Source organism: Orcinus orca, chromosome 1 (genome assembly GCF_937001465.1).
Source record: "Orcinus orca chromosome 1, mOrcOrc1.1, whole genome shotgun sequence".
In the NCBI taxonomy this organism is placed as follows: Eukaryota; Metazoa; Chordata; class Mammalia; order Artiodactyla; family Delphinidae; genus Orcinus; species Orcinus orca.
The window spans coordinates 195,778,426-195,801,233 of NC_064559.1; the positions used below are offsets into that span (position 1 = coordinate 195,778,426).

General features: G+C 37.3%; 1 protein-coding gene across 3 annotated transcripts in view; it reads right to left on the bottom strand.

Moving 5' to 3' along the window:
• Nucleotides 1-1,559: 1,559 nt before the first annotated feature.
• Nucleotides 1,560-22,808, bottom strand: part of CDC42 (cell division cycle 42) — a 41,481-nt gene continuing 20,232 nt past the window's right edge. For 2 of the 3 annotated variants that reach the window (XM_004272509.3, XM_033433217.2), the window contains exons 2-6: nt 20,720-20,874; nt 18,228-18,300; nt 7,981-8,090; nt 7,661-7,858; nt 1,560-3,070 (exon numbers count right to left, since the gene is read on the bottom strand). In XM_004272509.3, the coding sequence (XP_004272557.1) occupies nt 2,981-3,070; nt 7,661-7,858; nt 7,981-8,090; nt 18,228-18,300; nt 20,720-20,824 (576 nt within the window). In that variant the 5' untranslated portion in view covers nt 20,825-20,874 and the 3' untranslated portion in view covers nt 1,560-2,980. Of the gene's footprint in view, nt 3,071-4,374; nt 4,560-7,660; nt 7,859-7,980; nt 8,091-18,227; nt 18,301-20,719; nt 20,875-22,808 lie in introns of those variants that run through there. The other variant, XM_004272510.3, reaches the window with a different exon arrangement.

A 22,808-nucleotide genomic window follows, 5' to 3' on the forward strand; every position in this document is an offset into this window, starting at 1 on the left:
GTCCAGTGGTTAGAACCCGGCTCTTTCACTGTTGGGGGCCTGGGTTTGATCTCTGGTCGGGGAACTAAGATCCCACAATCCACATGGCACAGCCAAAAAGAAAGAAAAAAAAAAAAAAATCCACTCAAAGGATGCCTATTTCTAAGACCTTCAGTAAAACATGGGTATTTTAGAAAAACAGTGATGTTCTGGCGTTGTATTAGCCTAGATACTGTAAATTTTGCTATAAGCTAAATCTGCTAAGGCCTGTTTCAAAATAGCGCTTTTCCAATCCCTAGATCACACTCCCTGGGCAGTATCACTCACTAAGCCAAAGATAACAGACAAGTCTGTTAAGTCAAATAGAAAACAATATTTAAACAGAAAACAATGTTAGCTTCATCCATTTGCCACCCATGTTCATCTGATATGTGTAAATCAAATTGAAAATATTTAATTAGAAAACAATGTTAGCTTCAATCAATCCTCTTGTCACCACTGCTCTTCTGACGTGTGGATAATTCATCAACACAACCATGTAACCTGCTTTATTTCATTTATTCATTCTTGAAAACATGTACCCATCCAATGACTATTTTTAGAGCCATTTCTTATGTGTCAAACACTGCTCTAGGCCAGGGCTACAGCAATAATCAGGATGGACCTATATGCCACTGTACTAAGAACTAGGGATACACATACACAGTTTCTGCTCCCCTCAGTCTCATAACATGATCCAGGTGTCTCTCCCTGGTATGGTCAACAAGGAATAAGATACATTCGTTAAAACAGCAAAGCTTAGATTTGCCTCTTCCTAACCCATTCCCGATCAGCCCAGCTTAGTTCTAGCACAGTATGGAAATCAAGTCAAACATGACTCCATATAGAAAACTATCAAAATGAGGCTATACATTGTATCAACCTTATTAACTGGATTAACAGTCCTTAGTTTCTAAGACTCTCATACAGATCAGTATAATGCCCTTAAGGGAAATGAATCATTCTTGTCACCTACAGAAAATGTGTCCCATATTCAGATTCAAAGCACAGAATCTGGAATCTTTTAGAAGCAGTTTGAGGTTAACAACCTAGGAGCAGTAGTTCTCAAACTTGGCTGCATAATGTAAATACCTGGAAAGCTTTTAAATAACCCAGTGCTCAAGCTCCACTCTACTAAAGCAGCAAAGTTTGAAAACCACTGATACAGAAAACTTGGAGAAAAATGGCTGCTTTCCAACTGATGGATGGATTTGGAAGTATGCTGCCATTTCCTTCCAAAAACATGAGCAGTGAGCTTCCAGAACATTTCTTCACTAAGAACTGTTATGAACCCACTTGGTATTAAAGAGGAGTCTGTAGGCTACCTGCCAAACTTAGGGGAGAAGGCACAAACCTGAATGTGAGGGGAAAAAAAATCTCAAACTGAATTCCACAAAACAAAGTACATTAAACCTTTGTGCTCTAAATCTTTATCTTGAAATCTGTTAGAAATTGATATCAATAAGAGTCAAGTTCCCATTCCTAAATATCTAAAAATTAAGAGGCGGAGGGAAAATAACAACCCCCAGGCTGACTTGTAATGGGTTTTTTTGTTTGTTTGTTTAATACATCTGAAAAGAATGCATATACAAAGAATTCAGACATGAGAAAGCATTGGTTCAACACTAATGAAATCTACAAGAAGTAGGATTTGGGGAAGGTGGGGAAGATTACCTAACATTTTTAAGACTTGGAAACTGCAACCAAAATAAGCTGATAAAATCCCTATTAACACTTATGAAGAGTCTTCATAAGACTCTCCCCAGGATTTTTATTAAACTAGAGAGCCTCACCTGGCTGCTCTAGCGTTCCTCATATGCAAAACAGAAATAAGGGGATTTCCCTGACTGGTCCCCATGTTGTTAAATGTTCTCCCCACCCCCACCCTACCCCACCCCACCCCCAGCTTCTTAATGAAGCAGGTCTCCATCCTCATAACTTGAAAGAGGATGTGAATCATCCCATAGACATGTCTTCTAGCACCACCCCTCGGATTTCCTCTATATACCAGGTCTTCAGCTGTGTTCTAGGAACGCTGTATCATACACTATTAAGCTGCACATCTATGCTAAGCATATTAAGACAATGACTGACAGGGAAAAAAAATGTTTTTTAATTACGTACTCAATCCATTTGGTGTATTTCAAAAGGTGCGATACTTTTCTTCATGTATCAGTGAAAGAAGTTAGAAATTAACTTCAAAACAAATCGGCAAATGGCAAACAAATTTCCTTGAGAGCCGGTCACATATATAGTGCGTCCTAGAAAAGCGGAGGGGCAGGACAGGTTCCACCCACTCTCATGAGTTTCATCAAATACTGGACCTACTCAAGGGTGGAGAGAAAAGGCAACTTTCAAAAAGGAGTATATTATTAAATGAGGCGTTTACTATACTCCTTCCTAAGAGCACCAGGTGGGGAACACGTTTTCTAAACTAGATCTAGGAAGTGGAATGTGGAATCAATCCACCCTCCTCCCCTTAAGGGCTGTCCAATGGTTAATGAATTTAAAAAACATGACTAAATAAAAACAAATCCCACACACACTCCCCCGCCCCCCAAAAAAAAGAAAAGAAAAAAGAAAACTAGATATCCCAGATTACTCGCCAGAGTGGAACCCGGAAACAGCTTCAACAACCAAATTAGTCTGTTACAGAGTCATCACAAGCATGCCTTGCTTTTAAACAAAAAAAAAATAATAATAATTTTTTTGAAACAACAGAACAAAAACTAGTACTGATCACTTTTCTGACAATACACAATTACTCAAAATTAACTAGTACTGAGAGGGGGAAGGGGGCCATACCTATGGGCCTTGTCTCACACGAGTGCATGTGGGTAGGTGCAGGGCATTTGTCATTATTGCAAAAACGAATTTTAATTTTTAATCTTTAGTTTGATTTAAACATTGCTTTTAGTATGATGCCGACACCAGCTGTGCAGAAAGGGCTCTGGAGAGACGTTCATAGCAGCACACACCTGCGGCTCTTCTTCGGTTCTGGAGGCTCCAGGGCAGCCAATATTGCTTCATCAAATACATTCTTTAGGCCTTTCTGAAAAGGGGTAGAAAGAAAAAAAATGGGCAGTCTGATATTCAGTATAATACAGTTGAGGATCAAATTTAAAACATTCAAACCCCCAGGAGTTGGCAAATAACGAAACATTAAAAACAACCCTGAATCTCAACACAATCATCTCACTTCACCAAGTTTTGTCCAGGCAGGGCACTGGAAGGATCCAGCAATTCAGGAGGAGAGGAGCAGATATTCATGAGTGAGACAGTGGCCTTTGAGAAAGCTTTCTGCAGACCAATGTATGTCACAAGAAGCAAACAAGCACATGTCATTTGCTCATTCAATATGAGTTTTGTAGTATGCTGCTGGAACATTTTACATAAAAACAAGTAAGCAGCTCTGCATTCGAATGAAACAGCTGGATATGGAACAGGACTGAGAGGCTGGGCACCGGGCAGTGGCATCCTTATCATATGGAAGGCGCAGGCAAAGATGGAGAGAGCGATTACAGTAGCTGCATCAAAAATAGTCACTCTAAACTCCCTTTATCCCACCAATTAGAGCCAAGGGGATTCAAGGAAGCAAAAATGTGGGTACCTGATACATATGTAAAACTAAAGCCAGTCAGTGCAACAGGAATAAAGTTTCATCAGGCATTTATACAAACAATTGTATATTTTTAATTTCAAAATTTGAAGGTAACCATAATTGTATGTTTCCCTCACAACAATAAAATCAGAAGCAGGAAAATATAAAGATGGCAGCTTTACATCTCAACATTAACAAACCTTAAGTCAACTGTTAAAATGGATGCTACTCTTAAAAGATAATGTAACAAATGATCTCATAAAGCAGTAGCAGGTACATCAATTATCTTTCCCACCCAGACTGACAAATACTCCACTACAGCACAGACAGCCAAAGCAATAGCAACACAAAGTTTCACTACACAAAGGAAAACCAGAAAAGAATCCTCCCTTCCCCATTACACTGTACTAGCAGGTCACCCTTTTTCCATAAATTTTGTCATGCAATTACAATTAACAATTGATCGTAAGAGTAAAATGATGTTTGTGTTATTTTCTCCATCTAGAACTAAGATCTAGAAGTGTTAAACTCTTCTTATTTTCTCCAAGAGGACATTCTTAATGCCAGATCAAGTTCCCTTTTGCAATAGTAATCCAAACCAAACAGCTCTGAGCATCAGGCAACTCAAGCAGCAGAAAGTTAAACAAGTCCAACTTGACTACTGATCACAAAAAATATTCTATAAGATATTGCATTCTTGATCAAAAACTAATACAGAGGTTGCTCTAAGGTGGTGAGTAAAAAGACGCAGAGGCTTTCAAACAGGATGGTTTTATTCCTTTGTTTTTAAACGATCTTTCTACAGTAGTGGGACAGGAAGCAGCAGCAAAGAGGGGAAGGAGAAAACAGTTTAGAATATACAGCACTTCCTTTTGGGTTGAGTTTCCGGAGGCTCGAGGGCAGCTAGGATAGCCTCATCAAACACATTCTTCAGACCTCTCTACAAGACAGAGGGGAGGAGAGAGAATAGCAGCCAGGTTAGAGGATTAGAAAGACCAGCAGATACAACAGCAGTCTGGATTAACTGGGCTGAATTCACAGAAGCAATGTGCCTTAAGAAAAATAACTGCCAGAAAGCTAGATCTTAAGCCCATTAGCAAGACAGTAAATAACAGAACAAATTTCTTACCTCAAAAAAGGTTAACTGAGCAAGAAAGCAATTTTTGTGAAAATGCCATATGTTGACTTCTATAACAATCACACTTTGAAATCTAAATTACAACATTTTAATGAAAATAATGCCAGAGGAGAGGAATGGATATGTAAGCACAAGATACATGCAGTGAATAATCAGGCCTTGCAGAATTCCCTAGTACTTCTAATGACAAGAATGGCACACACATTTTGGAACTACACCTACTACAACTTCAGGCTTCTGTGAATTCATCCCCTGAATAACTGAAGGACACAAATAGCAGGCTAACAGGCATGCTACATGTTTCTAGATCCAATGACATATCTGGATGGGATTAATCAGGATTTCAGAGTAAACCAGTTTCCCAGAACAAAAGGTTCAGACACTTAGAAAAAGTGTTAATTGTTCAGCAGTACCAACTGGGAGAAGTTTAAACAACAGACTCTAGAAACAGCATACACCTCAGTTATTCAGTAATGTTATTAGAGCAAGTAACCACCACCCAATAGGAAAACAAAGAACAGGGTCCTAGAATGAATTTTAGCAAGCAGTCCAATGCTTTTAGATGTCCGCATGGTTATCAGAGCATAAAGCATGGAGTGAAAAACAAAGAATATTCTCAGATCTACAGGGATTAAGATGCAGAAATACACTTACACCTCAGCCAGAACTCCAGCGTGACAGTGCGACTCAGTAGTACTGGTACCAGGTCTACAGACTCACCTAAACTCACCTAAATCTGAAGCCACAGGTATACCTCCCAAAGAAGTTCCACATGTTCTTTAGGTCAGTTGGATCCCAAGTAAAACCATTCCCCAAAGCCCCAGAGCACGGCTCCGAAAAGGAGCGCCAGGCCCAGATTACCCCAGCCGCCCCCACCTTGCCCTCCCCCACCACAGAAGCCTTGAGAACTGGCACTCACACATTCCACTAGGGACAAAATAAATGAGAAATAACAGTAAGCACTTGGAAAGAGGCAAAGAGGTTAAAAAGTTTCCTTCCTTCTGTGTCTTTTACAAAGTAGAAATGATGAAAGTTAAAGTTCCTCTGAAATTCTTTCTACACATCTAGGAGCAAACTCTGGTTGTCAAACATAAAAGGAAGGAGGGAAGATAGAAAGAAAAATAAATTTTATAAGGGAAAAAAGAGGAGGACGACAATCAGAAACCAGGGCATCCCTTAATAAGAAGCAAATACTTTCTTGCTTATTGACAAAGATCAATTAATCCCCTACAAGACAAAACTAACCCCTGCTTTAATCACACTATCTGATTATATTAAAAGCTCAGTTTTAAAGGAACCAACAAACAGAATCTGTAATCCTAAAAAATTATAGCTCCCAAACAGTACCCAGGGACCCCATTTTCTATCTTCTCTTTTGATTTCTCCAAACTTCAAAATCTGGTAAGAAAAATGTAGTTGCTAAGACCTTTTCAAATTTCTGTTCTCTGGAAAGTGACTTACTATATAAACCTGTTCAATACTGTAAAAAACTTTACATGGAAGCATCCAATTCTCTAAAATAAGCTTCACTAGTGACCTAAAATTGGATCCACATGGCCTACTTGCCTCCATTTCCCCCCAAAGCAACCTGTATTTAGAGAATGGGGATATGTAACAGTTATCTGACTCAAATGTTCCACACACATCCTTCTTCAATACACACACACACACACACACACACTTTTCTGGGGATGGTATCAAAACACAAAAGCATCAGGCATTTAAAAAAATCTCAGTTAGTGCTACATGTGAGAAGATGTAAAATCTTCTCAACTTTTACATATCTGCAATAGCAATACAACAGGACTAAACTGCCAAGGAAAACTGGGTTTGGGAGAAGAAATTAGCCCTTGAAGTCATCCTGTGAAATATCCAGCTAAGAAAAAAAATTTTATCTTTGCACATCCAACCCAGGGCTAAACTGGAGATTATTAAATTACGTCTACATGCTACATACTATATACTTAGTACATGTTTTTTTTCAAACTTCATAAAAAAGAAAAATTACCTGAAAAAGTAGCATGAGAAATATGTGAATTTCATGTAATTATAAGAAATCTCCACCCTTCAGTCTTGCCTTATTTTATTTAGGCGTGTTTGCTCATTGTTCAAATGTCAAAGTAGAATAAAAGAGTTCTGTGCTAATTATTTACATAATATTTTCCTTTGGTCCCCAGAACAGTACTCAGAGGGGAGAACTGGTTGGTGATACCATGAAGGTAGAGAAAATGAAATCACACAGGTCACTTATAACTCTCACTCTAAATACCCTAACACTGCTCCCTGTCCTCAGAATCTGAAGTTTCCCATCAAACTATGAGAAGAGTTCCAATTAAATCGTTCAGAAAGAAAAGAGGACTGCATAAAGAAGGAATGCCTCCAAAAACATAAGAATAGTGACACTATATAAAGGCATGCTTGAGAAATGGCCTAGGTAGCTTTCTCTGACATGAAAGTCTCAATGATTACAACCAATTCCCTATCCCAGTTGAATTACCCCAGAAACAGTATACCATCAATTGTCAGTACTGATAAAAAATCAGATTTATTTAGATGAGATTTTAAGTTGGGGGGGGAGGGAGGGGAATCATTCACAGACTCTTGTAAGTGTGTGCTAATCTGGACCTTTCCGTTAATTTTTGTTTTTAACACAATCCCTGACCACTACAAATGATTCAGTAAAACGTGGGAACTCACCATCACAAGAGCTTTATTTAGAAACTAATAATTTTCTCCATAAAAACAGAGACCTCTAACAAAAGAATATATACTGTGAAGCTGGTCACAGTCTTCCTGGGCAGCTTTCTTGAGCACTGCAGACCGCTGTCAGAAATAAGCCCTGAATCCTACTGCTGCTCGAAACCACTCCACTGTAAATAAACGTGGGGTTCCACAGTCCTCACCTGTGTAAGTGCAGAACACTCCACATACTTGACAGCCTTCAGGTCACGGGCCAGTTTTTCAGCAGTCTCTGGGGTGATAGGCTTCTGTTTATTCTTGGCAAGTTTCTCAATAGTAGAGGGGTCATCTCTGAGATCAATCTGGGTCCCAACAAGCAAGAAAGGAGTCTTTGGACAGTGGTGAGTTATCTCAGGCACCCACTAGAGAAAAGATATTTTAAAAAATACACCTGCATTAATCCACAAGCCTCCAAAGCTATTTACAATCAACAGAAGTTCTATGACAACCTTTTTTTCAGGACAAGAATATCTGACTAACTCACCTTTTCTTTCACATTTTCGAATGAGGATGGAGAGACCACTGAAAAACAGACTAGAAATACATCTGTTTGTGGATAACTCAGCGGTCGTAATCTGTCATAATCCTCTTGCCCTAAGGGGAAAAAAAACTGGAGAAATCAGCAACTGAATCTTGGTGCCCTCATAGCATTAAAATCACAAATCAGTCAACAGACTATGCATGCAGCTAACAGCACACTTATCATTAATAAGAAGCCAACTTATTTAACAAAATATATGGCTTTGTAATAGAATATTTGAGCAATATTCTCACTCACCTAATTCTAGTTAAAAGGTACAAACTATCAGTTATAAAATAAATAAGTCACAGGGATGTAATGTACAGCACAGGGAATACAGTCAATAATATTATAATAACTCTGTATGATGTGTAATATATAAAAATATCAAATAACTGTTATACAGCTGAAACTAATATAATATTGTAAGTCAACTACACATCAGTAAAGAAAAGCAAAACCAAAAACCAAAAAAAAATTTCAGGTCCTTAGAACAGCAATGAATTTGTTATGTATTAATTATTTGCTTTGTTACTGATTTGTAGTTTTCAATCTTTGTGTCTACTAGCAACGAAACAATAATGTAACAAAAATAAACTGTTGCTACAGAAATAGTTAAAAATCAAATCTACTCCGATCTGATTAAGAAACAATCACAGTGAAACTATCTAAGGGAAGAAAAATCTCAATGAAACCCAGCTGACAAAATCCACTGCCCATGACTACCAAAGCAGATTCACATGTTTAGTTAATGTGTACATGTAAGACCACTACCTGAAACTGAAAACACACAGAAAAAAATTCAACAAGAATCAATGGATGCTAAATCAATATGGAGGAAACTCTGGTGAAAAGGAGAATATTTGTATGGTCTTAAAGATTATTAATAAACCACAAGGGGAAGAACATAACTACATTGTGAAGAAACAACATCACCTTGACTGAGTGATCTAGATTGCCATCACCAATGAGTGGCAGATGAGTATCATATGCCTCTACATTTATATCCTGAGAAAGACATCACTAAGGTAGTATTCCAACCAAAATAGCATAACTTGTATCTAATCATGAGGAAACAGACCAAACCCAAAATGAAGAATATTTTTGTAAGGGGAAGAGGGAGAGAGGATTCCTGGGCCTGTATTCAATAAAAACATCATGAAAGACCAAAAAAAAAAGGGGGGGGGGGCAGGAGAGCTGAAGAACTGATCCAAATTATAAGAAACTAAAGAGACATGACAATTAAATACAATACATGGTCCTATGCTAAAAGCAGAAAAAACTGGACGTGGATCAACTGATAAAACTGGAATATAGATGTTAGATTAGAGTATGGTATCAATGCTAAATTACCTTAAGTTGATTACCATTATACAAAAATGTCTCTGCTCTTAGGAAATACATACTTATTCAAGGCTAAATGGCAACTTACTCTCAAATAGTTCAGGGGGAAAAAATTATGTATAAATATGTTGAAAGAGAAAAATACAGCAAATAGGGTAAAACATTAACAACTGGTAAATTTGGTTAAAGGATGTATGTGGGCTCCTGATACTATTTTTGCAACCGTTCTGTAGGTTTGAAATTATTGCCAGATAAAAAGTGTTTTAAAATATCCATACACATTTCCAGAACTGTGAAGGGAAGGGAAGAGTCACAGAGGAAGGATTTAACAGTCCAATTTCAAAAGTGAGCTACAACAATCCTATGTATTAAAAGAATAGCCCTAAAAAACAAACAAACAAACAAACAGAAAAAAAACAAAAAGGGAATTCCCTGGTGGTCCAGTGGTTGGGACTCTGCACTTTCACTGCAGAGGGCACAGGTTCAATCCCTGGTAAGGGAACTAGGATCCCACATGTCACACAGCCCAAAAACAAAAAAAAACCAAAAAACAAACAAATAAAAGAATAGGTAAGTAATTAATGACACTGAACCGTATGCTAAAAATGGTTAAAATGGTAAATTTTATGTTATATTATTTTACCACAATAAAAAAAAAACTTTAAGGGGAAAAAAGGAAAGTTAAATATTTTGTATGCCAGTGATTTTTTTTGTTTTGTTTTGTTTTTGCCAGCATTGAGAGAGAATACAAGAATTTAGGGTAGCTATCAAAACATGATAATTAACGATGTCATTCTTATTGCCACTTAAATAATACAACATAAGTAGACAATAAAGGTACTGTCAGGATAATACTCTATGGAAAGTGAATAAAGGTTGAAGGAGAAGTCCAAACAGCAGATATTACAAAACAATAAAACCACCATCAGTACCTCTAGCATTTACTGAATACTTACTATAGCAATATGCTAGGGTTAGAATCAAAGGAATTCAAAGGTATGCACTAAGATGTGTAATTCTCACTTCTTAAATTATTAATATAATGTACAACTGTAGTCATAGAAGGGATTTGGAAAAGAAAGAATGGGGAAAACAAAATCAGCCAAACTCTAACAATTGTCTCAAACTGCCTGAGCTCTAACGCTAGCTGGAGCTTTGAGGCATCACAACCAAAGCTCCAATAAAACAACAAAACAAAAAGTAAATGTAGAAAATAAGACAACAAAACAGTTAACCAAGCTGTGTAAAAAGTACAGACATTCACATACCTTTTCTTAGCCCTAGACCCTATTCAAATGGAATATATTTCACAAAAATTAAGTCTGGCATACTAGAAAAGGCTTCATTTTTAGTCATTCAGCCCCTGCAACAAAAACAGATCCAAGTCTGTATTCCTGAGCACCACTAGGGGCATCTAAATAAATGCCCAATGTTTTACATGCAACCAACCTTCTATTCAGATGGACTGGTGACAGAAAACAAATACAGTCATTCTTTTTTTTTTTTTTTTTTTTTGCAGTACGCGGGCCTTTCACTGCTGTGGCCTCTCCCATTTCAGAGCACAGGCTCCGGACGCGCAGGCTCAGCGGCCATGGCTCAAGGGCCCAGCCGCTCCGCGGCATGTTGGATCTTCCCGGACCGGGGCACGAACCCGTGGTCCCCTGCATCGGCAGGCGGACTCTCAACCACTGCGCCACCAGGGAAGCCCCAGCCATTCTTTCTTAACACTAGATCCAAAGCTGTACTGGTCTGTCCATTTACTTGCAATGAACAAGCCCTCAAAGCTATAAATCTTTTCCTTTCCCAAGGAGAAAAAAATTAAAATTGTTCGATAAACAAAAAGTAGGCTACCTTACATCTACATTTGCTACAATTGCTACATTTAAGGAAACAGAATGAGTACGATCCCTTAGATGAGCAAGATTCTTCAATATCCAAGCATAATTTATCCAGCTAAAATCTATCCTCTAAGTATGAGGCAGCACTATCATTTAACATACTTTAAGGTACACAACATGATCAAGAAATTTTCACTCTACTGCGTAAGACAGGTTTTGACTACAAGTCTTAAATTATATCTACTCTAACAGTACACCAGCTCATCACTTAACTTCTAATACTTGACAAAAAGCAAGGATACATCTCATGAGTTGCTGGTTTTTTTCCTTCCTCCATATTCAGAATTTGAATTCAAGAGGAACTAAGTCAGTTTGAACTGAGGGCTCTGGTCCATATGAAAAATCTGAAGTGATCTCATGGTATGAAAAATAAGAATACTGCTAAAAAACAACACTTTCAGAGAATTCCAGTAGGACATTGTAAACCCAAGAAGACAAATTAAAGATTTCACAAAATTTACCGCTACAAATTAAAACCTAAACATTTTTTCTACAACCAAGTACTCAAAATTTAATGGCCCTTAGTGATCCCTGCTTCCTCTGTGCTATGGAGCTTACTCCTAAATAATTCCGTACCTTTTATATCATAAAAGAAAAAGAAAAAAAATCCAAAAATAAATGAGGACACTCTGGAACCTGAGACTCCTACCATGTTATGTATAACATCTGTAAAAATCTATACTATTGCATGTTAATGCAGAATTTACTGAAGATTCAAATCTTAGTCGTAACGCCTTTGGAAGGTTCTACAGTAGCACTAAACTAGAGACCAAAGCAGCTATAAATATCTCTATGGAGAGCGTTGTCATTCCTGATAATGTAATTGATCAGTAACTGCAGAAGGTTGCCAGATACTAGAAAACACCTCAATGAAAGGAGTTTATTTTTAAAAAACACAACAAACAAAAAACAGAATCAGCTAAACCAGGTCAAAGTGCACCACTATGACTTGTTCTGAATATTCTTCTGCTAAGCAAGAGAATAATATTAGCTGTACACCAAACACATTCCAGTCCCTGTGCTGGGTTTTTTTAACAGTAAAGTGTGTGAATCATAAATACACAGCTCCTGAGTTTTTACATATGTATACACTTTATTAAACTATCACTGAATCTTCACAACACCTCTAAAAGGAAAATATTTTAAACATTTTACATATCAAGGTAATTAAGCCCCACACAGTTAAGCAACTTGTCAACTATCTAGCTAACTGCTCTATCTAGCATCAAAGTCCAACCTTTCTCTTGTTTATTACCATGGTAAGCCCGGAATGATTGACTGTGATTACAATGATTAAAATTTAAAAATGAAGCTAGCTTTTGAAAATTGAACCTAAGAAAACAATTAAGACTATATATAAATAAATGAGAATGGGGAAAAACAAATTTAATGTAAACATAAATGAACCCAACTGTATTACAAATAATATAGCCACACTTTGGGGGGGGTGGGGATAACAAATCCAAGTAATTTTTGAACAAGGAACTGTGTATGCTATTAGACCAAAGAAAAAAATTACTGCAAACAAATCTTGAACTCTTCTTACATATTTGTTTTTCACAGTGGTATATGGTATAGCAATTCTGAAACTATTTTGTGTGTATTGCAGGACTGAAAACAGGTACATCTTTTGGGGAACCTAGCTTCTAACTATAGAAGAAATGGAGATGAAAATATGGAATTGATGAAGGTAAAGAAGACTGCCTGAGTTGGACTAAATTGGAGGTATCAACAAAAACTCATTATCCAGAATAAACGTGTTAATATTTTCTTCCCTAGTTGAATGAATGATATTCAGGACAAGTCACTGTGGTGCAGAACAAGTCGCTAGCATGTTACAGCTGTTTGCTGTCTTATCTCTGTCCAGACCTCTGTAGCAATGAGCATATCTAGCACCTAGATTCCCATTTTGCAACAACTGTAGGAAAAATTGATTCAGGCAAGAATTGTCAATGGTTATTAAATCTAGAGGGGGTGCTATTTAATGACAACAGAATATTTACACCATTTTAATGTATCTCCTCACAATTAATTATTAATTATAAAAGGAAAAATTCTAAACATATAGTAGGAAAACTGGACAACACCTTAATCAAGTGATCAGAATTACTTTTACCAAAAGGTGATACCCTGAGATGGACGTAACATTACTGATCTGGTATTCTAACCAAATATGCAATATCCTGAATCTACTCATGAGGAAATGGACAACCTCAAACTGAGAAACATTCTGTAAAATAAGTGGCCTGTTTGCTTAAAAAAATGCCAATACCATAAAAGGCTGAGGTTCCATACTAAAGGATACTAACCAAAGAGAGCGACAACTACATGCAATGTGCGATCCTAGGTCAGAACCTATACAAGAAAAATTGCTCTAAGGGACAATATTAGGACAATTGACAAAATTAGAGAGTTGACTACAGGTTAAAGTTTAAAATGTTATATATAATGTCAAATTTCCTAAATTTGGTAAGTGCACTATAAGAGAATATCCTTGCTCTTAAGAAATATACAGTGAAGCATTAAGGAACAAAAGGCCATGATGTATGCAACCTAACTCTCAAATGGCGTAGAAATAAAAGCAATATGCATATAGAGCTGGAGAATGTCACAAAGGTTAAGAATTGGTGAATCTGGTAAGGAGTTCTTTGTATTAGCAACTTTTCTGTAAGCCTGAAGTTAAATCAAGACAAAAAGTGACAAAAAAGAATGTGTGTCCAAATACTAAAATGTTTCTGTAGTAAAGATCATAATATGAAAGAAAACTGCAAACAGACCCCTATATTAACAAAAGAAGTTAAACAAATTGTGGTGTGAACTGCCACACAACGGACTACTGTGGAACCATGAAGACTATGACACACAAGTACAACACTGAGAGGTATCACCATGCTTTTCTTTTAAGAGATAAAGTCAGGTACAGAGAGAAGAATATCCTTTTTTTTCCTATGTATAAATACAATGAATGTATAGGAAGAGCTCTGTTTAGGACATACACTAAGATGTGATTGTCTCTGGATATAGATGCTTTTTCATTTTCTCCTTTAGCTTATCTGTATTTTGATTTTCCTGTAATAAGCAAAACCTGTAATCTCTATAATAAAGAATAATATTTTTAATTTTGACATAGAAAGGAATTGGTGGTGGAATTGGAATTATTCAATATGAAAAAGAGCCTATGATAAACATATTGTGAAAAAATTTAAGTATAGAACTATATACACAATAGTAAAACATATGAAAAAAATAAATAAATAACTGTGGAAACTCATTAAACAAGAATTTGGGGGACTTCCCTGGTGGTCCAGAGGCTAAGACTCTGTGCTCCCAATGCAGGGGGCCCAGGTTTGATCCCTGGTCAGGGAACTAGATCCCACGTGCTGCAACTAAGAGTTCGCATGTCTCAACTAAAAAGACCCCGCGAGTCACAACTAAGACCCAGCGCAGCCAAATAAATTTTAAAATATTAAAAAAAAACAAAACAGAATTTGGTGTTGTGACCACAGGGGCAGAAATAAAGCTATGAAACAGAGGGAGAGTCCTATCTCTGGTCTTAAGTGATATTATTTTAATATATCTACAAGAGTTTCAGCCAAAGACAGGAATAGTATAAAAAGCATTCAAAACGACTATATTCAATATCTTGTAATAACCTATAATGGAAAAGAATCTGAAAAAGAAAAACATATATATATATATATATATATATTATATATATATATATATAAAAAACTGAATCACTTTGCAGTACACCTGATATTAACACAACACTGTAAATTAATTATACTTCAATTTTAAAAAGGTTTTAAAAAAGAATAAATTAAAGAATTCAAAATAAAATAACACAATCAACAGGTTAAAAGTAACCAAACAGTTAAAGGAAGTCAGAGGCTATCTCAGTGGGGATGAAAGCTTTAGCAGAAAGAAAATTGAGTTAATGGCATGACTTGAACCAGGACTCTGAGATTAAGGCCGTTGGAGAAAGACACAGAGTCTCCTTGTAGGTATGTCAAAGATAGGAGACTCAATCTGGATGCCTACAGTCCCAGGTCTCCAGTGCCTGTCAAAAAAGATCTCTGGCTTATAGCGACCTTAACCAGTTGAGGTGAAAACTCCCCAATTTGCCTGGTAGAGTAAAATAATTTCCTTAGTGAATGGCCTTTAACCCCTAGAAAGATTCAGAATCTAATATAGAGATGAAATAAATCAACATTATTATTGTTAATTTTCAGTTACATTTAGGAATAACCTATTCTTATTTAACACTCAGTGTCTATAGTATTTAAAACAATCACCATGGGACTTTGCTGGTGGCACAATGGTTAAGAATCCGCCTGTCAATGCAAGGGACATGGGTTTGAGCCCTGGTCCAGGAAGATTCCACATGTCGCGGAGCAGCTAAGGCCATGTGCCACAACTACTGAGCCTGTGCTCTAGAGCCCATGAGCCACAACTACTGAGCCTGCGTGCCACTACTACTGAAGCCTGCTTGCCTAGAGCCCATGCTCCACAATAAGAGAAGCCACTGCAATGAGAAGCCCGCGCACCGCAACGAAGAGTAGCCCCCACTCGCCGCAACTAGAGAGAGCCTGCACGCAGCAACGAAGACCCAACGCAGCCAAAAATAAATAAATAAATTTATTTATTTTTTAAAAAACTATCACCATGTTAAAGAACACAATAGATTAGTTTTCTGATTCCAATTTAAACTGTGTAATTGAGTAACTGATCTTGAGGTTTTTTGTTGAAAATGTTAAGAATTTTATGAAAGTTGTAAATAATACTGTTTAAGATAAATTAAAACAAATACAGAAAATCATAAATTATCAGGTTTATTAAAGTTACATATGTAAAAACTTGGAAATGTTTCACTTGTCAGGTCAAGCAAACTGAATTGCTCAAAACAGAAAAGTAAATACATTAAGTTTATAAATGCAATCTAAAGTGCTAGAAGAAATTTAACAGTTGTAAATGAGGCTGACTGGGATTAAAGTCTGACCAATCCAAATTAAATAAACCAATATTAATCAAAGGACCCTAGGCCACCTTGAGAACAATCTGTCAAAACCGACTGTTTTAATAAAAGATTTAATAAGTGTGCAACTAAACTTAAAGGCTTACCCACTCCCAAACTAACACTGTACAAAGACCTGCATACAAATGTTCATAGCACCATTATCCATCACAGCTTAAAATTAGAACCCAAACAACCAGTAACTCGTAAATGGATAAAACAAACTGTGCTATATTCATTGACTGGAATACAACTCAACAATAAAAAGAAACAAACTACTGATACACATAACATAGACGAATCTCAAACAAATTTGCTAAGTGAAAGAAGTAAAACACAAAAGGCTACAGACTGTATGGTTCCACTGATATGAAATTCTAGAAAAGCAAAATCATAGTGACAGAAAGCAGATATGTGGTTGCCTAGGGCCAGGTCAAGGGAAGGGACTGACTATAAAGGGCAAAAGGAAACTCTTTAGGATGATGTATATTGATTATGGCGGAGGTTACACAACTATATGGTCAGCAAAAATAAACTGAACACTTAAAATGAGTGAATTCTATTGTATTATACTTCAGTAAAGCTAAAAAATTAAACACTGATTAAACCATAAAGGTTTATAAAAATAAGCTTTGAAATTTGAAAATAAAATTTTAAATTAATTTTCAACCCCAAGTAGCCATAAATTGTCTTCTCTCTGTATATAGATTGCCTCCAAGGGCACACAGAAACACAAAAAATCCCTCACCTACCACGAAATGTAGGTCATTATCTCATTTTGTCTATCTTCCAAGTTTCCTCTAATATACCATTACCCCTAATTTTTAATTCATAAAAACTTTAAAGGCCTAAAACACCATTAGAAAGCCACTGATCTCTGGGGCTTCCCTGGTGGCACAGTGGTTAAGAATCCGCCTGCCAATGCAGGGGACACAGGTTCGAGCCCTGGCCCGGGAAGATCCCACATGCCGCGGAGCAACTAAGCCCGTGCGCCGCAACTACTGAGCCTGCATGCCTAGAGCCCATGCTCCACAACAAGAGAAGCCACCGCAATGAGAAGCCTGTGCACTGCAACAAAGAGTAGCCTTTGCTCGCCGCAACTAGAGAAAGCCCGCGCGCAGCAATGAAGATCCAACGCAGCCCAAAATAAAAATAAATAACTTTATCAAAAAAAATAAAGAAAGCCACTGGTCTCTAAACTTAACTGTTTACTATTGTCTCTCCATTTCACCCTCCCAATTGAATCTAGACAGTTCCTTAAAGTGGGCAGTATGATACACTCCATAAGAGCAATATGTCAGCTGACAGACAATGAGAGGGTAACTCATAAAAAGTGAAAAAGTTAGGATTCCTACATACCAAAAGGATACCTTTCTGAATTTTTCCTTTGCCTAACTGAGCTGATGACAACAGAGACAACAGAGAAAAGTCAGAAATGAAGATGTGCAGCTACTGTTAAAACAAGGAAAAAACACTGAGAAATTGGGAATACTTAAGGAAGAAAGAAATCTGTTCCTTAAATCTGAAAAGTTGACCACAAATGTCAATACTGTGAGCTAGATTATTGGTTTGCCCTCAAAATATTTTCAAATATAGTATAAAATAACAAGTTATAGTATAATATAAGAAGCTATCTGTACATATAATATGCAGACACATATATTAAGTAAGTCTTCAAATATCAGAATGATAGTACAGCCTGTCTAAGGTACTCTGCTCTCATCCTATTTTATCTCCTTCCACACCATCCATCCAGGTTACCCCAAATGCCTATTTGCTATTCCAGGTCTGGGACTGCTTCTTGGTCAAGCATCGACCATCATAATATTCAATCCTGCTATTAACAAAAGGCAAATGGTTTGCTAATATTCTAGTTTCCCAAATGTCCAAAAAAAGACAACCACCAAGTGTTATAGTTACAGACCAAAACATTGTAAAAGACATCAAGTTTTCACCTGCAGTATCAAAAAGTCCAAGAGTATAAGGCTCTCCACCAATCATAACTGTGACTGCATAGTTGTCAAAAACCTAAAACATAAAAATATGACATTGTTAGTGTGCAAGGGGATGGTCAAAACAGGACAGGACAACTCTTAAGCTAAGACAATGTTTCTTTCCCAAGACTCAACCATCTCTTAGTCCATCTTTCTTATATGACCAACCTTGCCAACTAAGCCCTTGCATGACCTAATAGTTCTTGAAAAAAGTGGCAGGAGATGTATTCTGGGATGTCTGCTCTACCCCAGCAGCTTGGATAAAAATCCACAGAAGGCTTAGAGGTGTCACAGGAGCAGAGTCCCCTGACTATACAAGATGATCCTATTCAAGTCTGAAACTTCTGAGACAGTAGTTTAAAGTTTACCTCAATTTTCAACCTGATTTCTAAGAAATTATTTCTTCATAGACCATTTCCTTTTAATCTAGTATTAAAATCTCCTAGATCCATGATAATCTTTTTCCTTTCAGGGTTGAAGACAGGAGCAGCCTTGTTGCAAACATTCCCATTAGAGAGAAATGTAGGTTCCCTCAAGGTACTCAAGGAAAGTGTCTAAGAAACGGCTGGCAGATTATTTGTTGGGACTTCATGAATAAAACTCATGTTATTGGGTACAAATCACATGACCTAAGATATCTTCTTTGAATTGGGTATACTTAAGGATAGTATATAGGTAGGGGGGTGTGTGTGTTTATGTACACTTAAGGATAGTGAATAGGGTATACTATTTGTAAACAGACTGTAAAACCCATTAACAAACTTAGTATATACTAATATTGGTTGTACTAAGTTATTTGTGAAAATGGGAGCTAACAGTGCTAAATGAAAAAAGACCCAACACTAATTCATGGACTCCTGAATTAATTTACAATTGAAAAGCAAGGCTTTGCAACCAGGAGAAGGATGTTACATTTTAAGATCAGCTCTGTTTAACACTAATTTTCTGGTTCATGTTTTAGTGGGTTGTTGGGAGTTTGTTTAAATGTAAGCAAGAGTGGATTGGAAGCAAGGGCTTTGGGGGAGGTGGTAGTTAAGGGAAAGTCAGTTCCTGATAACAAGAACAAGGAAGTGTAAAGAATGTGGTTAAGCTCTCAAACCATTCAGGTTATTTTCTTAAGTCATACCTAACCCTCTTCCAGAGATCCACATACAAACACATACATAAAACACCCATAAGCCCTCCTTAAATAGAAAGCCTAGACTCAGAAACCATGTTTACAAGAAAACAACTTTAAATGGAGACTGAAACACAAATAATCTGACAGTTGCCCTCACTCAAGACCTACAAAATCGATGTATCTCTAAAAGTCCCCTAAAAGTCCCTTTCAACCTCAGAACTTCTTTCACTTATGAATGTCCCCAAATGGGCCAACTCAAAAATACGATTTCATATTTAAAAATATGATTTCTCCCCCTCAAAGAAACCTAATTTTTCTTCCAAAAGCCTGGGCCTATCTCAATCACTTTATATGCCCTGGGACATTATAGACTTTCAATTACAATTTAACATAATTACCAAGCCTTTAACCTGTCACCCTCTTAAAAATGCTCTCATCTCTGAAGATTAACCTAAAGTAATGATACATTTTCTTCCTTTTTACTTCCAAACAATACTAGTTCCATATTAATCATACATAGGTGCTTCATAACCCACCCCTAAAAGAGCTCACTTCACAGAGGTGGTTATTGCCAGGCCAGGCCAACCCTAGCTCCTCTCTCACCACAGAATAGACATCTATGTTTAATATAATTACACCACTGGATTGGTCAACCAACCTGGGACAAACACTGGATCCCCAAACACATTCACAATGAGTGTTACTCTAAATAACTGTCTCTCTCACTTCAGTATCTTTGTTATTCCCATTTTCCCTCTACTCTTCCAAGGAGCTGATAAAAAGCATTTGTGGGAGAGAATCCCCAAAGGCTTCTTCTGTTGATGTACTCATAAGAAAAACAGGTCTTCTGTGCCTCTAAAAACCAGTCTGGAGCTCCATTACTGCTAGGACAACAGCTCCATAAGCTTTCCTTCTATTCCCTAAGGAGAATAAGTGGAGACACATACTACTTTCCCTGAAGTTACAAGACCCCCAAAATCATCCCAGAAGATCTCCAAGCACTGATTAATCATTGGCCAAGATATCAAAAAAAATCACCTCTTTCCAAAATGTAGGGCATACTTCTCCAGACTGAGACCACCACTCTTTAGAATCTTGTCTATTGGAGTTTTGCCTCCCAGCACTTCTTGCAAACCCTTGTATCACCCCTTCTGACTTTCCACTGATTTTTCAGCTGTTTAATTTTAAAGTGTATATAATTTACCCATGATAAGTCAAGATCTTTAAAAACAGGAAACAAAGGCAGACAACAGAAAAATTTCAGTACATAAAGTTTTCAAAAGGATATCAAATTATAATATATTTCACTAATAGATGGAAGCTTTATACTTACAGTCGGTACATACTCAGAAGGAAATTTGTTTGTTGTGTAGGATATCAGGAGACATGTTTTACCAACGGCACCATCGCCCACAACAACGCACTTAATTGTCTGCATTGCTGAAACAGTTTTGTATCCACTTTAAATATTTCAAATTTGATGATGACCTACAAAAGGATTAAAGATATTTCTGTTAATTATTTGTACTTATACATGTGTTTTTTTCCTTCAATTAGCAACAGGCTCTCTCATTCAGAGCAATAACAGAACCAGCAACCCAACTACTAGGGCTAAAAGAACCTAAAAAGAGAAATAGTGACTTGCAAATAAGAGTCAATTTTCTAAGTTTCTGATCCTTGGCTGTTTTCTTTTTTCTTTTTTTAATTTATTTATTTATTTATTTATTTTTGGCTGTGTTGGGTCTTCGTTTCTGTGTGAGGGCTTTCTCCATTTGGGGCAAGTGAGGGCCACTCTTCATCGCGGTGTGCGGGCCTCTCACTATCACGTTGCGGAGCACAGGCTCCAGACTCACAGGCTCAGTAGTTGTGGCTCACGGGCCTAGATGCTCCGCGGCATGTGGGATCTTCCCAGACCAGGGCTCGAACCCGTGTCCCCTGCATTGGCAGGCAGATTCTCAACCACTGCGCCACCAGGGAAGCCCGGTTGTTTTCGACATAAGTGTTTTTTAAAAAATCAAAAGTAGCATAAAGAGCAGCATGTCTTTTTATAATGAAAGAGAAGAGGCTATTTGAAAATGAATCCCACATAGTGTGTCAAGTTAATTTGTGCAACTTTTCCTTCAGTTGTACATGCCCACACATGTGTGTGTACAGGTATATGTGTACTAGACTGCAATACAAAGACCACTGCTTCAATGAATGGTCCATTTACCCAACTTTAGAGCTATAGTTACTCAGGCTATAACCAATAAGCAGCAGAGCACCACCACCTCCCGTCTGTAATAGATGAGCAACATGAGGGACGGGACAAAGATCAGGGTGATCCCTGGTCTCAGTAGCTCTTTTAGCGCCAAGTTGCCTAGTTACTAATTCAATATTCATGGCATGAAGAGGTCAAAACCTAGATTTTTATAATGAAAAAGTCAGATCACTCTAAAGCATTCTAACTTACAAACAGATACAATTACTTTAGCTTCTCTTACTGTAGTCCTCCATTCTAAGAAGCTATTGATTACAAATGTGCCAAGGATTTACTACATTTCAATTCTGAATGCTTGTTTTTACACTTAAACATTTCTAAAATCAGAACATATCTTTACCGAAGGTTCCTTACCCTTGTTACCAGCCATTTTCCCCCACATTTTGACATCTACGAAATTGGGATATATGACATCTTAGAGTCAATGAAAAATTATAACAGTTTTTCTGGAAGAATAAAGAAGAAACACCACACCCTCTATACCTATATTTTAAGATAAAATCCTTTTTCAATTATAATTCTGAGGGATTACAATTTCTTGTTAGCTAAAGCTGCCACCTTATTAAACATAAAAATGTCACAGAACCATCTAACTGTGGATTGGATGCCAGACCTATATGATCGTACAGTAACCTTCACAACTCTTAATCATGACTTATAAGTCTGTTAACATCTCTGTATCAGGGCTTCCTTGGTGGAACAGTGGTTAAGAATCCACCTGTCAATGCAGGGGACACAGGTTCAAGCCCTGGTCCGGGAAGATCCTACATGCAGCGGAGCAACTAAGGCCATGCGCCACAACTACGAAGCCTGCACTCTAGAGCCCACGAGCCACAACTACTGAGCCCATGTGCCACAACTACTGAAGCCCTGCACACCTAGAGCCTGTGCTCCGCAACAAGAGAAGCCACCACAATGAGAAGCCTGCGCACCGCAACGAAGAGTAGCCCCCGCTCGCCACAACTAGAGAAAGCCCACGTGCAGCAACAAAGACCCAATGCAGCCAAAAATTAATTTCAAAAAAAAAAGAAAAAAAATCTCTGTATATACAAGTGAGTAACCTACAGGAAATACACATTCTCCTGTTCCTCATCAAAATCATCTTGACTACATTTTCCCTGTAATGCACTAGAGGAGTACTCATACTAGGTTAAGGATCTTA